The following is a 14372-nucleotide window of genomic DNA, read 5'->3' on the forward strand; positions in this document are numbered from 1 at the left end:
ACTTGGTACATTGACTAACAAATCATTAAAAAGTCCACTTACACAAGCAAATAAAAACCAGTGCTCTGCTGGGAGGCAGGAGCCATTCTGCAATCGCAGGGAACCAGGGAGGAGGTGTTGGGCATCAAATTCAAAACCAAGAAGCAAAACAGCCAGACGCTGGACGCTGCTGGTGGGAGAACACACCACCAACCGTGCGACACTCTCGCTAAAACAGCTGCACCAGAGTCAGATCAGACTTCTAGACGCAACCACCAATTTACAAGAAAACCAGAGGACAGAGAGACTTGTCAAAGTATCCAACAGGCGTACAACGAGCAAAATTCAGAGTTTCAAAGACAACTCTACCAAAGGATAACCTGATGTCCTCAGAAAATACACGGCAAGGAAAACAAAGATGAAAACAATCTTCAAACACATACTAACCAATCACTGTGCCTGGCTTTTATGTGGTCCTAATTCAAACATACACATTGAAATCACATTGGAACACTGAGGATCCGATTTGATCACTGACTGGATATTTAATAACATGAAGGGAATTTTTTTTTAGAAATCTAGTTGTGATCATTGTGATTGTAATAAAAGAAAAGTCCTTATTCTTTTAGAAGATACATGCTGAGAAGTTAATACAGGCTCTCCTATTTAGCAGCCCTGAGAGAAAGGTACTTGGTGGGGGGCACAACTGCAGCTGCCTGGGGAGGCCTGGTGCAGAGGGCATGGGGGAAGCTGTTACACAGAGGGGGCAGCTGTCATGCCCTGTTCGGCTTTCTGCCCTTGCAGTTGTTACATGCAAGAGTTCTCGCAAGATGGCCGGACTTGCGAGGTTATAATTTCACCTGTGGGATGTAACCTTCTTCTCTCAAGGTGATACATTCTTAATTGGTTGTCCAGAGTTTTATTAAAATTGGCATTGCCGTTTCTAGGGGATACAAAATCATCGTGGGATATTTCTTGCACTGCTCTCTATACAAATTACATAAGAGGATACAGATAAACTGAAGGTCCTGGCACAATATCTGACAATTTTCCCCACTGGCACTTTGGCTGGGCTTGTCTCCTGTTTCTGTGTTGCCCTAACTGGACAGAGTCTCCTTGCCAGGAGGGATCAGAACTTTCACGCTTCAGCTTTCCTTCAATCATTTAACAAACACTTAATCATGACTTTGATGGGTAGGCACGAAGGGAGGCTCCCCGAATGGACCTACAATTAATATAACAAGTCTTTGCTCTTAATTGGATGTGTAACGATGTGGCCAGGCTGATACCAACAGTGGTGTTATATGAGGCTCACAGGGTCTTCCAGCTAAAACCAGGTAATGACGGTTTCCCCTAACTTACAGGAAACATTAACATAGCTAGAAGTTGTCAATTTCCAAGGTTTTGCCTTTATCAATTTTTCTTACAACTCTGGTGCCTACTTGTCTATAATGGAATTGTGAATGACATAATGTGTCATAATAACAACGAAACACTTTTACTCTCCTTCCTGGGCACCATCTCAAGCATTTTATATATATATGAACACATTTAATCCTCAGAACGACCATATGGGAATAGTATTACTCTCCCCATTTTACAGATCAGGAAACTGGAAGGGTGTCCTGATCAGGCACAGGAAAGGTAAGTAACTTGCCCAAAGTTCACACAGCTGGGAAGTGTGGAGTCAGGAACGGAAGCCCAGGAGGCTGGCTCCAGAGTCCCCTCACTGACCCCTCCTCATCACATTGTCACTTAATTTAAAACTAAATTATATTTTTAAATGATTATATGTTCATTATGTCAATATTCACAGTTCTGCAAGCCACAATCAGGGTTCCGAGTAGGAACAGCCTGGCTTGGGAGCCAAATGCTTGGATTGAGGTCCTAGCTCCACTACCCTTACGCTGGGCAACCTCAGGCAGTTTGCTAAACTCTGGGGTCAGTTCCTGAGGAAATCCCAGGGCTGCAAATGAGGAGGGAATGTGGTGATTTGTATAAAGTGACTGAGCCAAGGCCTGGCCAGCAGTCTTTGAGCCCAGGTGTCTGACTCTAGTGGCCTTGTTCTTCCATCTAGTCATCTGTCAGTCCATTTGGCAAACACCAGGTGGAGACAGAGGCTGGCCAGATGAATATTCTTTTCTTTCCCTTTCTCCAGCCAAAGAAGAGGCAATTGCCCATCACACAAGTGGTAAAACATCTACAGTAAAACATCTACAGAATTTCGGAGTCATTAGAGCAGCGACAAAGAAGCCTGGGGTAGGATGGGCACAGCCTGGGCAGGGCTTGAATGGCTGGAAAGAGGGTTTTGTTCAACAGGCAAGGGGAAATCACTACAACTTTTGACAAGAAGTCAAACGATCAAAAATGTACTTTGAAGTTTAAATATTTCAATTGTGCCTGGGGGTCCTGAAAGATGTAAGTTGGGAGGCTGTTGCAACAGCTGGGCAAGAAACAGTGAGCCTGGGTGATGGGCAATGGGAGGGCGTCCCTCCCGAGGCTGTAAGAAAAAGGGCCCACAGCCTGCACCCCGCCTGCACCCCGCCCCGCTCACACATTGGCCAAGTCTGACCTCTCTGCCGTTTCTCACCAGCCTGCCATCTGCTTCCGCCCCAGCTCCATCCTCGCCCCTGCTTTCCCCCAGTTCCTCAGCTTCTGCCTCACCCCCTTGAGGTTTAAACCACTCCCTCCTGGTTTAATTCCGGCAGCTCAGTGACCCCAGCACTAGCCCTTCTCAGTTAAACACCAGGTGTTGTCACACGCACGAAGACAGCAGCAAAGGATGCCTCCACCAGGCCGCTGCCCCAAGGAGGTGGCACCAGAATGGAAGAGGCACAGGGGACGCCATGGAGGTCAATCCACAGGACATGGCAACTGTCTAGATATTGGGGTGTAAGGGACAGAGAGCAGTGAGAGCTGACCCTGAGGTGCCCAGCCTGAGTAGCAGGATGGTGAGGCATGAACACAGAGCTGGTATGGGAGGAAGATCAAGTTTGGCACGGTGGGGAGACAGACACACAGGCTTCCAGACTGGGGGCTGGAACCTGGGTTGTGCTTAGCGCTGGACAGACAGGTGTGGGGGGTCAACATCACCAGCGTAACTACCACAGAATGGGTCCTGAGTACCCTCCACCTGCATCATATCATTGAATCCTGACCAAGCCCAGGGAAGCCACTGTTTTCACTTTATCAATGAAGAAACAGAGTCACAGCAAGGCCAAGCGTCTTGACTGAGGTCACACAGCCAACATGTGGCCAGAACAGGACTTGAACTCAGGCTCTGAACCAAGAGCTTGTTGGGACCCCCAAGCAAAAGGGCTGGAAGTGACGGGCCAGCAGAAGCCTCAAACCAGGGGGTGGGAAGACCTGGGGAAGGATCCCAGTGAAAATGCAGGGAGCTCACAGAGGGAGTGGCCGTCCATGCAGCCAGTGCTGGTTTTCCCACAACCTCCTGAGCAAGGAACTGTTGTTGTCATTTTATAGATGCCAGGAAACGAGGCTCTGAGGAGTCAGGTGACTTGCCTAAGGTCACACACCTGTTCCTGGTGGGGTCTGGCTCAAACAGGAACCTGGCCCCCCTTTCTGCATACGGCCTCCTCAGCAGCATCTCCCCACCCGGCAGAGGGTCACTGGCCTCAGCTCCCTCCCCCACCTGAGGCAGATGCCACAGGACTTTGCCTCCACTCCCCCCCAACGGGGCTGCTATCCAGGAACAAAGTCCACAGGTCGGCCTCCCAGGAGCTGTGCCCTCCTCCAGGCCACCCCTGACATTGTTGGGGCTCAAGCCCCTTTCTTCCCCAGAGCTCCTTGGGACCCAGCAGAGAGGAGAAAGAAGAGTGAGAAGAGGATTTTGGGGGACAGAAAGGAATGCTCGGGGTTCAGAGAGGTTGGAGGGAGATGGGGGAGGTAGAGGAACAGATGAGGACCAGAGACTTGGTCTTCCGGAGGGGGTGGGGGGAGAAGGGACTGAGATAAGCTGGGATGGGGAGAGAGGCAGGAGGGCTGGGGAGACGGGGGTGCAGGTTGTGTGGAAACGCAGAGGAGAGAGGCCTGGGGACTCCTTTACCTTCAGGGTCCATGACAGCTTGGAGCTGCGGAATGGTCACCAGCTGCTCAGATCCTAAGTTCTGAGATTCCTGAGGCTGGGGGCGGGGCTGCCAGAGGGAGGGGAGGGAGGAGCTAGTCTAACCAGCCCCCATCATCCCTTCCCAGGCTCTGAGGGACTCCCTCGGGCCCTGGTCCAGAGCACCTGCAGCTGTACTTACCTCATGTGCTTCCCATTCTCAGAGGGGAGGCTGTTGTGTAACCCTCCTGTCTGAGCCAGGAGTCCTGCTCTTCCCATTCACCAAGCTCCCCTGGTGTGGGGCCATGAACGAAAGAGTGCACTCTCTTGTGAGAGCTGGGAAGCTCTTTTGATGGTGCACTAGGAAAATCTGGGCCTTAGATCTGGGTTCAAATCCTAATTCCATCCTTTATCTCAAGTACCTTTTTCTGCACCTCAGTTTCCTTCTCTGTAAAATGGCATAGTACCTATCTCATGGGTTCAACCGAGAATCCAGTGAACTGCGAATGACACAGAGTAGAAACAACAAGTGTCCACTTTTCTTCCCTTCCCTCTTCCTCAGGTACTCTAAAGGCACGGGCAGATCAGAGCTGGACTTCTGAACAGAAAAACTGGGAAACTGCCAGGAAGCTGCACTGGTACTTCCGGCAAGTTTCTGTTCAAGAACTGCCTGGCCTCCATTTCCTCATGGGAGACTGCGCGCTGTCGATGTGAGAAATGCCCCAACCTGTAGAGAATGTTTATGAGTTTATATGAGTCCAATTGACAACAACTGCTGGGAAGCAAGATCTCAACGCATTGAGAAAATGCTCCAAAGAACGGCAGTTTTGCAACGTATTTTATGTATTAGAATCAAAGGAGGAGATGTAAGGAGTGTTACATGAAATCCATTAGTAGATTACCTTGGCAAGAGAAAGCAAAGCTGGGAAATCTCTGGGATTGGATAAAAAGAAAACGGAGACACACACACTTCTATTACACTGGTAGGTATAGGATAACTAACAGTTAACATTTGCGGCACACGGAGATGTTATGTGGGAAACAAGAGTGAGGGGTTCTGTGGTCTCGTGCTCTGGTCTGGAAAAGCAGATGACTCTGACATTTCAAAGCTATGTCATCTTAGATGCAAAAAGACAATTGACGGGCTCACTTAAGGTAAAGATTGCCCTTTATCAAGGAAGCTACAGGCCCAGGATGTGACTACCAGCCATGACTCGCTTTCAGTTAGGAATTTTTATGTTCAAGCCAACTGATGGGGTTACGTCTGCTCTCTGAGCTTTAAGCCCTGCCACGCTGGGTGGGCCTCCCCTGAGCTGGTCAGGTTCAGTTTGTGGTCCCTTTTTGCCATTTTGCTGGTGTCTGGGGCCACTGATTGGCAATCCACAGGCATCTTCCAAGCCCTCTCCCATTTATTTCTCTGCAGCATGTGACCCTGCCAGGACTGGGACTCGGGTGACACACGAGAGGGTCCTGGGATGCAAACTGGGGGGGCCTCACTGTCAGGTTCCATTTGGCGCCTCAGCACCTTGCTTGCTTCACTCTAGTCCAGAACTGCTCTGACAGCCCTTCCCCAAACGACTTTCTCCCTAGACATCATTTTCTCCAGGATTCTCTCTTAAAGGCTCTTTGCTGTACACCCAACCCTCAATTCCGGTGTTCCCTCAGTATGGTAGAACTGGTTCTCTTTTCCTCCTGGGTACACCAGTGAAACTACATTTCCCAGCCTCCTTTGCAAGGAGGCCGCCCCATGACTGAATTCTGTCCCATGGAATGTGGACAAAAGTGATATGTGTCACTTCCAGACCTGGCCCATGAAAGTCTTTCCATGACCCTCCTCTTTCTTTCTCCTCCCCAGGAATGACAGAGCCACAAAATGGAAGCAACCTGAATGACCTTATGGAAGGTCATCCTCCAATGTCAGCAGTGAAGTGTTATATAAGCAAGGAAGACAAATTCTCTGGAGTTATACCCGAGTTTTGGGTTTGTTTGTTATGCAATTAGCCTGCCCTGACCAACACACTTAAGTTCTCTCCACAGATCTCCCCTTTCCTCATTCTACACATTGAATGCTGTTGTTTCTGCATGTATTCCTCTACCATTATTTAAATTGCTATCTAAACTCAATGACTTTGGAAGCCCTATCTCCAGCTCCGACTTCACTCCCAAGCTTCACGTGTCCAACCGTCTCTAAACACCCCTGCTTACACTGCTCAGATGAACTCATTGTGTTTCCCCCCAAACTGCTCACCTCTCTACATTTCCACACAATGATGTCAACATCTCAATCTCCCCAAACAGGAAACCTTGACGTCTAACCTCATTCTTCCCCCCTGTCACCTCAACAGCCAAAAAGTTCTAAAATTTCGTTCTCTGGATAAATACAGAGGGTGCCTCAAAAAATGTATACACATTTTTTTAAAAGGGAAAAACTGTATTAAAATGGTAATCCTCAATATAGATCGACAAAAAAAGATGAATGCGAGTCACGTGCATATACTTTTTTGGCACCCCCAGTTTCAGACACGACCTCCGTGTCACCTGAGGCCATGCTCCCACTAGATCTAACTCACACTGGAATAATGCCCCCACCTGGGGCCACACTGCCCTCAGGCCATCCTCCTGGATGCCAAATTCACTCAAAAGACAGATCGAATCTTGCCACATGTTGACTTTAAAACCATCATTTGTTCATTCATTAATTCATTTATCCCTCCATTTAGTAAACACACCTTAGGTAGCTACAACGTGCGAGGCCCTGGGCTCTGGAGCCACAAAGGTGACACGGGGACGTGGAGGGACTACACGCTAATGAGTGAGGGACACCGTCACATATTTGGGGGATTGAGAGAGCCCTAATGGGTACCTTACCCACTCCCACCCCATTCCCTGTGGGATTCGCCCAGGACCCAGAAACCAGTAATGGTTCGGAAAATGGCTGCATGTGCTGAAGGACACAGGTGGAGCTGATGGCCTTTGAGTTCAGTAACAATACTTTTTTTTTTAATTAAAGTTTATTGGCATGACAATTGTTAGTAAAGTTACATAGATTTCAGGTGTACATTATCTATATCTCACATTGTGCGCTCACCACCCAGAGTCACTTCTCTTTCCATCACCATACATTAAAGCCCGTTTACCCTCTTCTATAGACAATACTTTCTAAAGCTGAATTGGGGCACTTGACAATCCAAGATAACAATTGCGGTTTTCCCTAAGGGACTTCTGGGACTCGTGTCTGCTGTTCTGGGGCTATAGTCAGGCCAAGCAGTACCTAGTGAGAAGTGGGAAAAGACGCCCAGACATGGCCCCGTGGGTGCCCAGCCTGGCTGGTGAAGGCTGGATGTCCACCCCAGCTCAGCCCGTCCCCACAGGCACAGGCTGTGGTGGCCAGGTGGATGCATAGCCACTCTCGGCCCTTCTCTCCTCCGCCTCCTGACCTGACCCTCTGGGCCCTTTCCCCGTCTCCTCCTGCCCGTCCTCTGGTCCAGACCACATGGCAGTCACACTCACATAGTTCCCACTGGCCTCTGTTTTTGTAGGTCAATCTGTCTGCTCTCAGCCACTTCACCCTGTGACTCAACAACTTCCTGTTTGCAAATTTCCTCTTTGCCCTGGGGAAACTGTAACTGCCAGGTCCCCTGTGTGCTGCCTGGGCTGCTTTCAGAGACAGCCAGCTGGGTCTTGTTCCCTGCTGCCCATCCAGAGCCTAGGGGAAGCCCCTGGTGCTGCCAGCATGTCCCAGCGGCCTCAGTTCACTCTCACTGAAAATCCTTAGAGAAGGGAAGGACAACGACCACAACACATGGAAACATGCAACAGAGGAGCGTCACCACTACCTGGCTGAACGGTCTGCTCTCCCCCTGCGTCATGTGGAGGGGAGGCTGACAGGAGGGGATATAGCTGCCGAGCTGGAGAGCCACACTCGGGTCACACATACGGTCTCTCAAGCCTGGCATTCTTCTCCTGGGCTGCAGACACAGTTCAGTCTGCTGCTTCCACCTCATCTGAGCACAGATGGCACCATGTTCTCGGCAGTTCCTCAGCCTGGCATGTCCTCAGCCCTTCCTAGCCCTCCCTCCTGCCCCCCTGCACTCACGCTACCCTTCACAAACACCACCAAATCCTTGCCTCTTGCCTACAAACTGCACCCAGGAATGGATCCACACAGGTGCAAGGCTTCTAAGAACTACACATGCCCAGAAACCCTTCTCACCTGTGCTCTTGGGAGGAGAACAGCTGAAGGCTTTGGCAGTTTCAGTCCAGAGGTGTGGGAGAATGTGGGCGTGGCTTGGGCAGGAGCCAGCCTAGAGTACAGGTGCTGTTACAGGTACACCCGACAGCACCTCTGGAAGGCGCCACCCTGCCCCTGCTCCAGCCTGCCCTGGCACACAGCACTGGGGCCCAGATATAAATAAGGGAGCTTCATGAGGTGACCCCGTACCCTGTTTCCCTGAAAATAAGACCTAGCTAGACAATAAGCTCCAATGCATCTTTTGGAGCAAAAACTAACATAAGACTCGGTCTCATATTTTATATATAGTAAAATAAGACTGAGTCTTATGTTAATTTTTGCTCCAAAAGACGCACTAAAGCTGATTGTCCGGCTAGGTCTTATTTTTGGGGAAACATGTTAGGATTGCCCTAACCGATGGGGTCAAATGTGCTTTTCAGAGTAATCCTAAGTGGGCGTTTGCTGGCTGGTCATTTCCTTCTTCTTCCCAGATTCTGCTGTCCCTGGTGGAATCCTCTGAGAAGTTGTAAGTCAAGGAGTACGGCATTACGGAGACTCAACAGCCGGTTTCAAGGATAAAAACGTCGGCCAAAATGTGACGGAGAGAAGCTGGGGTTGATGAGGCTGTCCCAGTGGGTGCAGGCCCGGCCTTCGGGGCTGGGCGCCCATGTTGGGTGTGGGGGCTGCTGGGGGTTCCCAGGTGAAGAAGCTGGATGAGGATTCCGAGTGCGGATGCTGAGCGACGAGGTTGGAGTGAAGATTAGGACGGTGATGAAAGCGAGAAATGATTCTGACCGCCAGGCTTGGTGTTCACAGGCTCTACACGACTTCCCCGTCTCCCGCGTCTGGCCCATCAGAAATGGGGGACTCCAGAACCTCATCCTCACTGCCCACCAGAGGCTCTTCTTCCCCCTTTGTGCTGGAGGCTGACCCAGCTTTGAGCTCCTCCAGGGCCAAGGAACCCTGGCGAGACTTCCTTCGACCAAAGAAAGTGGTGAGCGTGGGCCGCCGGCCAGACCCCTCGCCGTCGGGGACCCCAGAGCCCTTGTCACCACCGGACACTCCCACTGTTGTTATCACAGCCTCCTCATCAGACACCGGGGTTGGCCCCACCCAGGCATCTACCACCCCATTGCGCTTTGCGCCTCTGCTTAGCGTCAGTGCCCCGGTCCTCCGCTTCTGCCGTTGGCGCCAGAGCAGGAGTAGTGCCAGGAGGACAATGACCACCAGCATGGCCACAAGCACAGTCATCAGCAGGGTGTTTTTTGTCCCCTGATATGAACTTGGGGGCTCTGGGGTAGATATTTTTACCATGGAGATGAGGGAGCCACTGGTCCCCTTGGGGGTCTTCGGAGAGCTAGTTGTCACGGTGACAGGGAGTCCACTGGTCCCTTCGGAGATCTCCACCGTGCTAGTTACCATGGTGATAGGGGGTTCACTGGTCCCATCAGAGGTCTCCAGAGAGCTACTTGTCATGATGACAGAGGGTCCAATGGTCCCCCTGGAGGCCTCCAGAGACCCAGTTGCCATGGTGACAGTGGATTCACTGGTCCCATTGGATACCTCCAGAGATCCAGTTGCATTGGTTCCACCAGTCACATTGAGGTGTCCTGAAGCAGACATTGCTGGGACAGTAGGGTTACTCGTTTTAGTAGAGATTTCCTGGGTCATTAATGAATTCATGGTGTGAGGTTCCTGGGAGACTATTGACGCAGGTACAGGGGTGTCATCGCTGTTAGGAGTAGAAATCTCAGGAGAGGACACCTCACTGGCTGTATGACGAGGCGTGGGGCCCTGATGCGTGGCCTGGTTACTTCCCCCAGGGGTGCTTCTGACTGCATGGTGGGAGGCCATTGAGTTAGGGTATGCGGCCTCAGTCGTGGTTGAGACCACAGGAGAAGTGGGCTGTGCGGACGTAGTCATGTTCAGATCTTCGGCCCAGACACTCCCAAAGAGGAGGAGAAGCAGGGTCATTTTCATGACCACAGGCATGAGCAGGAGTCAGGATCTGAGGTGTGGAAGTTGGAGAAATGGGACATATAAGGAGCCTGGAGGGGGAGGGGGGTAACCTGACCAGGCCCTTCCCTCCTGCCCACTTCCCTGCCAACTGCCAGGCCTAACCTGCGGTTTAACAGCTTTTTCCACCCTTGCTTTTGTATTATCAGATATAGCAAGGGCACAGATGCTGGCCGCTCTCCCGTCAGCTCTATCCCACAGACCCCTGTGGCCTTGGCAGCTGGCACTCCAGCAGCACCATGCACCCTGGTCTCCCCTGATCCCATTCAGCCCCAATGGCTCCTGATCCTCTTTTCCCATCATCTGTCAGAGTCTTTTCAAGCCTTAGTCACATTCCCAGGTCTGCTGAGACCCCTGCCCCCCAAGTCACACCCCCTTACCAGCTCACTTGGTAAGGGCACAGGCAGCTCCAACTCCTCCTGAGGCTGGGGCAGGACTGGGCAGACGGGCCCCAAGGGGAAAGGAAGTGGCCCTGGCTCCACCCTTCCCCCCCCCAGCATCCTGCCCGCCCCGCCCTGTTCCTACGGCTGCTGTGATGAGAGTGCCATCACTTACTCTTTCCGGGGTCTGGGATGGTACCAGGGGCTCTGAGGTCTCAGCTGAGGCAGCTGGGCTTGGGGGGGCAGGGAGTCTGGATGGGGATTCCTGGGTCTTAGCTGTGACATGGGATGGCAAGAGGTGAAGCTGGGATAGGGAAGGGGATCAAAGCCTAGGTGATGGGAACATGCTCTTGAGATCTAGGGGGTACAGGGGAGGAAATGGGAGGGGAGGGTGGTTTCCTTTGTATTTGTAGACCCCAAGCTGTTAGGCCAGGACCCAGGGTGGCACGATTTCTTGTCCCAAGAGCTCCCAGGAAGTACTAGTGCAAGAGGAAGCCCCTGATGCTGCTGGCGGCAGTGAAAGCCTTTGCTGCAAGAGGTCCCTGATGAGGGCTTGAGGATTTATCAAGAAGCGGAGGGGTCACCACGGTGGTCCCCAGTTGTGGGGTGCTTAACGAAGTCAATGTGGTTGCTAAGCAGTCACACTGTATCTTATTTTTGCAGAAGACTAACAGAGATGTGGGAATCTGTATGGACAGCAGTCTGGAAATGTACCTCCGAGGGATTAACCAAGTTTCTCAGGGCAGCTATGAGGAGACGTTCTTTATCGTCTTCTTTGTTTTCGGACTTTCCTCTCATTTGTAAGCTATGAGTTTTAGTGTGTGTATGGTTTTGTTTTTTTGCCTTTCTTTTAAAATAATCCAAACTGATTTTTATATTTTAAAAGTAATCATAAATGTTCGTGGTAGATGATGGAAATGACTGGGATCGTATCCCACTCACAAGCTGACAAGTGAATCTGACACAAAGACATGAGACTCCTGGGTCAGAGACTCCGGAATCCATTAGTCACCACACAGCCAGCAGCAGGGGTGTTATGTCTGCATCAGCTCCCCTGGCCCCCAAGTCCCACAGGGTGTCACACACAGGCGTGCCCCACAAACTGAAGAACACTGAGCTCAGGGGATTTTCCTCTTTCTGAGCAGGTGGTCCACGAGCCTGCTTCGTCCTAAAGGGAGACTCTGCTTCATCCCTCAGTGACACACTGCAAACACAGCCCTGAGAAATGGCCTGGCTACACACTGGGCAGGACTTTGCGTGCTTGGCATAGCAGCAGCAGTATGCAGGGATGGCACCTCCAACAGTCGGGAGGGTGTAAAACGAAAAATCTCCACACCGCTGCCGCACATCTGTGTTTACACGGCATGTAGTTCACTGCAGTGCGTAGAGTTTATAATGTATGCTCTTCTGCACTTTTTGTTTTTTTAACTAAACTAACAAAGGAAGGAGAGAGGGAGAGAGGGAGGGAGAAAAAGGAGAGAGAGAGAGAGAGAGAGAGAAAGGAAGGAAGGAAGGTAAGCATTCCATTGTCAGACCTTTAGGTGGTTTCAGACTTAGGTTGTTTCAACATTTTGCTGTTGCAGCCAGTAAAGGAGGGATAATTGCCGGCCAAGTACTTGGAGGTTTAAAAAACTATTGAATTCTAAAAAAAAAATAATCAATAAAAGTGTTCGTAAGACTGCACGAAGATTCCTAATTTTTCAATCTTTAAAAAAAGCACTGAAAAGAAATTTTTAAAAGATGAAAAAAATAAAAAATAAAAATAAATTAAAAGTTTAAAAAAATCACTGCAGCAAAATTCATGTTTGACAAAATTGTCACCGCAACCCAACTGCTGCCCACAAAGTGATATGTTCCCCAGGGTCCATGTGGGGCCCCAACCCCAGGGAGACCTGAGAGGACTTAGGTGGGTCCAGGCTCTAGCCTGAAGCACTCAAGAAACAGGGTCTGACCAGCACAGACTATGGACCTGGCGTGGAGGGAGAGGTGATGACAATGGGAACACCGGGTGTTCCTGGAGCTGTGGAGGCCCCGCCCAGCCATGGACCAGGAGGTCACCCAGGGTCATCAGAGGTTTGCATGCTCACGAGTGATGGGAACAACTCGTGTGCTCTGAAGATAATACCCCTTCCCGGCACAGGCCCCCATCCCCACCCGGGTTTGGACTTTTAGCTCTGACCTTCTGCAGGTCTTTGAGGGGCCATTTCCAGCCAGACACCAAAGCAGACAGGAGTTGGCACCAGAGAGCCTGCCCCTCCCCACCCCTAAGCCAGATGCCAGGAAAGCCACAGAAGAGGAGTTGGGGTGCCTGAGCTGCTCTGTGTACTCTCTGTGTGGCCATGGGTCAGTCATTTCATCTCTGTCTCAGTTTCTTCATCTGTAAAATAGGGATGATATCATATGCTGGTTTTTGAAGTTCTTGGGAGGATTAAATTAGATAGTGTGGGGCCCTTAATAAAAGCATAGTTAATAATAACCGATGTGATAAGAGACAAGTTGTGACGTCCCATTCTGATCCCCCAGGTCAAGATCAGACTCCAGGGCTATGGGATTTGGGTTTGCTTTGGAGCCTGGGGCCCTTTCTTCCCATCCACAACCCTCTCCAGGAAGGGAACTGACCAGGCAGGCAGCCCTTGTCCTCAGAGAAATTTCCATCTAGTCAGAGAGACATTTGTGTCCTAAGTTATTCACAGAACATAATTGTTTCTTAATTTTTATCAAAGTCATGCATATTATAAGCACAGAGGGTTTATCATGAATGGTAATACTCCCCTTTCTCTTCCAAGTCGTGGTCCTGGAAAGAAACCGTTTTTAATCCTTTTTAACTTATTCTAGTCTCAGTTTTTCTGGTAGGTCCATATCCTTAAACAATATGCTCACTCTGCTATTTCTTGATAGACCCTTTTGCCTGCCCTCATCTACTGGCTTCCGGCTCAACAGATGAGTATTTGACACCCTGGCCCCTACCAACCTCCAAGGTCAGCTCCATCCCTCTTTTTCGGCCCTTTGTAGCTAAAATGCTTTTGTGACTTTAAATCATAGCCCTCTGTAGTCATTTTCAGTATCAGTTGTCAGGAGCAATGGCACAGAGGATGAGGGGTAAACAAGTGTGTAACCTTGGCAACAAATATAAACTTCCTGGTTCGTGAGAAGAGGTTAACACTAATTGTACCTGCCTGGCAGCCTTGTTCTGAGGTTTCAGGAGCTAGGACATAAAGAGAGCTCAGAACAGTGCAAGCGATCCTAACCCACGCAAACGTTGGCTAGTCTAAATTCTTGATTGTCACTTTGTGGCTTTCCTTCCTTTACGTGTGCATTTACTTTTATATAGCTCAGGGTGGATGATATTTGCATTCTCTTTGCGTCATCTAGCGCTGCAGTGTCCAATGCAGCAGCCACCAACCACACAGGGCTATTTTAATGAAAATGAATTAAAATTCAATAAGATTTTAAATTCAGTTCCTTGATTGCAACTAGCCAGCTACATGTCAAGTGCTCAGAAATCATGTGTTTAGTGGCTACTACTCTGGATAGCACAGAAGGGGAATATTTGCATCACCTCAGAAACTTGAGATCAGTATTCTTTGGCCCAGAGTGTGAGTCTAAAAATGGAAAACTACTTGTTTTTGTTCTTTATTAAGATTATATAAATATTGTTCAGTGCACAGCCACTAATGTATTATGATTATTAATCCTTAATTAT

At 50.0% G+C, this 14372-nt stretch overlaps 2 protein-coding genes and 1 long non-coding RNA gene across 8 annotated transcripts in view; 1 reads left to right on the top strand and 2 right to left on the bottom strand.

Moving 5' to 3' along the window:
• The window catches only part of QPRT (quinolinate phosphoribosyltransferase), a 31875-nt gene extending 27673 nt beyond the window's left edge, over positions 1-4202 (bottom strand). For all 5 annotated transcript variants that reach the window (XM_074322605.2, XM_074322604.2, XM_088801455.1 and 2 more), the window contains exon 1: positions 4046-4202. In XM_074322605.2, coding sequence (XP_074178706.2) covers positions 4046-4058 — 13 coding nt within the window. In that variant the 5' untranslated portion in view covers positions 4059-4202. The remainder of the gene's footprint in view (positions 1-4045) is intronic.
• LOC141569442 (uncharacterized) lies at positions 3574-6135 on the top strand. Its single transcript, XR_012493060.2, has 3 exons — positions 3574-3865; positions 4605-5025; positions 5898-6135. It is a non-coding gene; the product is annotated as an uncharacterized LOC141569442 (long non-coding RNA).
• An 898-nt stretch (positions 6136-7033) lies between these two features.
• SPN (sialophorin) lies at positions 7034-10773 on the bottom strand. Of its 2 annotated transcripts, none has more exons than XM_019717209.3 (2): positions 10670-10773; positions 7034-10281 (listed from the first exon to the last, which is right to left on the bottom strand). In XM_019717209.3, the coding sequence occupies exon 2, from the start codon at positions 10263-10265 to the stop codon at positions 9093-9095; it is 1173 nt and encodes a 390-aa protein (XP_019572768.3). In that variant the 5' UTR covers positions 10266-10281; positions 10670-10773; the 3' UTR covers positions 7034-9092. The 2 variants fall into 2 exon arrangements, with proteins under 2 accessions (XP_019572768.3, XP_019572769.3); XM_019717210.3 differs by having other exon boundaries at positions 10678-10761.
• Between the last annotated feature and the right edge of the window lie 3599 nt (positions 10774-14372).

Source organism: Rhinolophus sinicus, chromosome 10 (genome assembly GCF_057876585.1).
Source record: "Rhinolophus sinicus isolate RSI-liver-muscle chromosome 10, RSI-T2T, whole genome shotgun sequence".
NCBI classification, from domain to species: domain Eukaryota; kingdom Metazoa; phylum Chordata; class Mammalia; order Chiroptera; family Rhinolophidae; genus Rhinolophus; species Rhinolophus sinicus.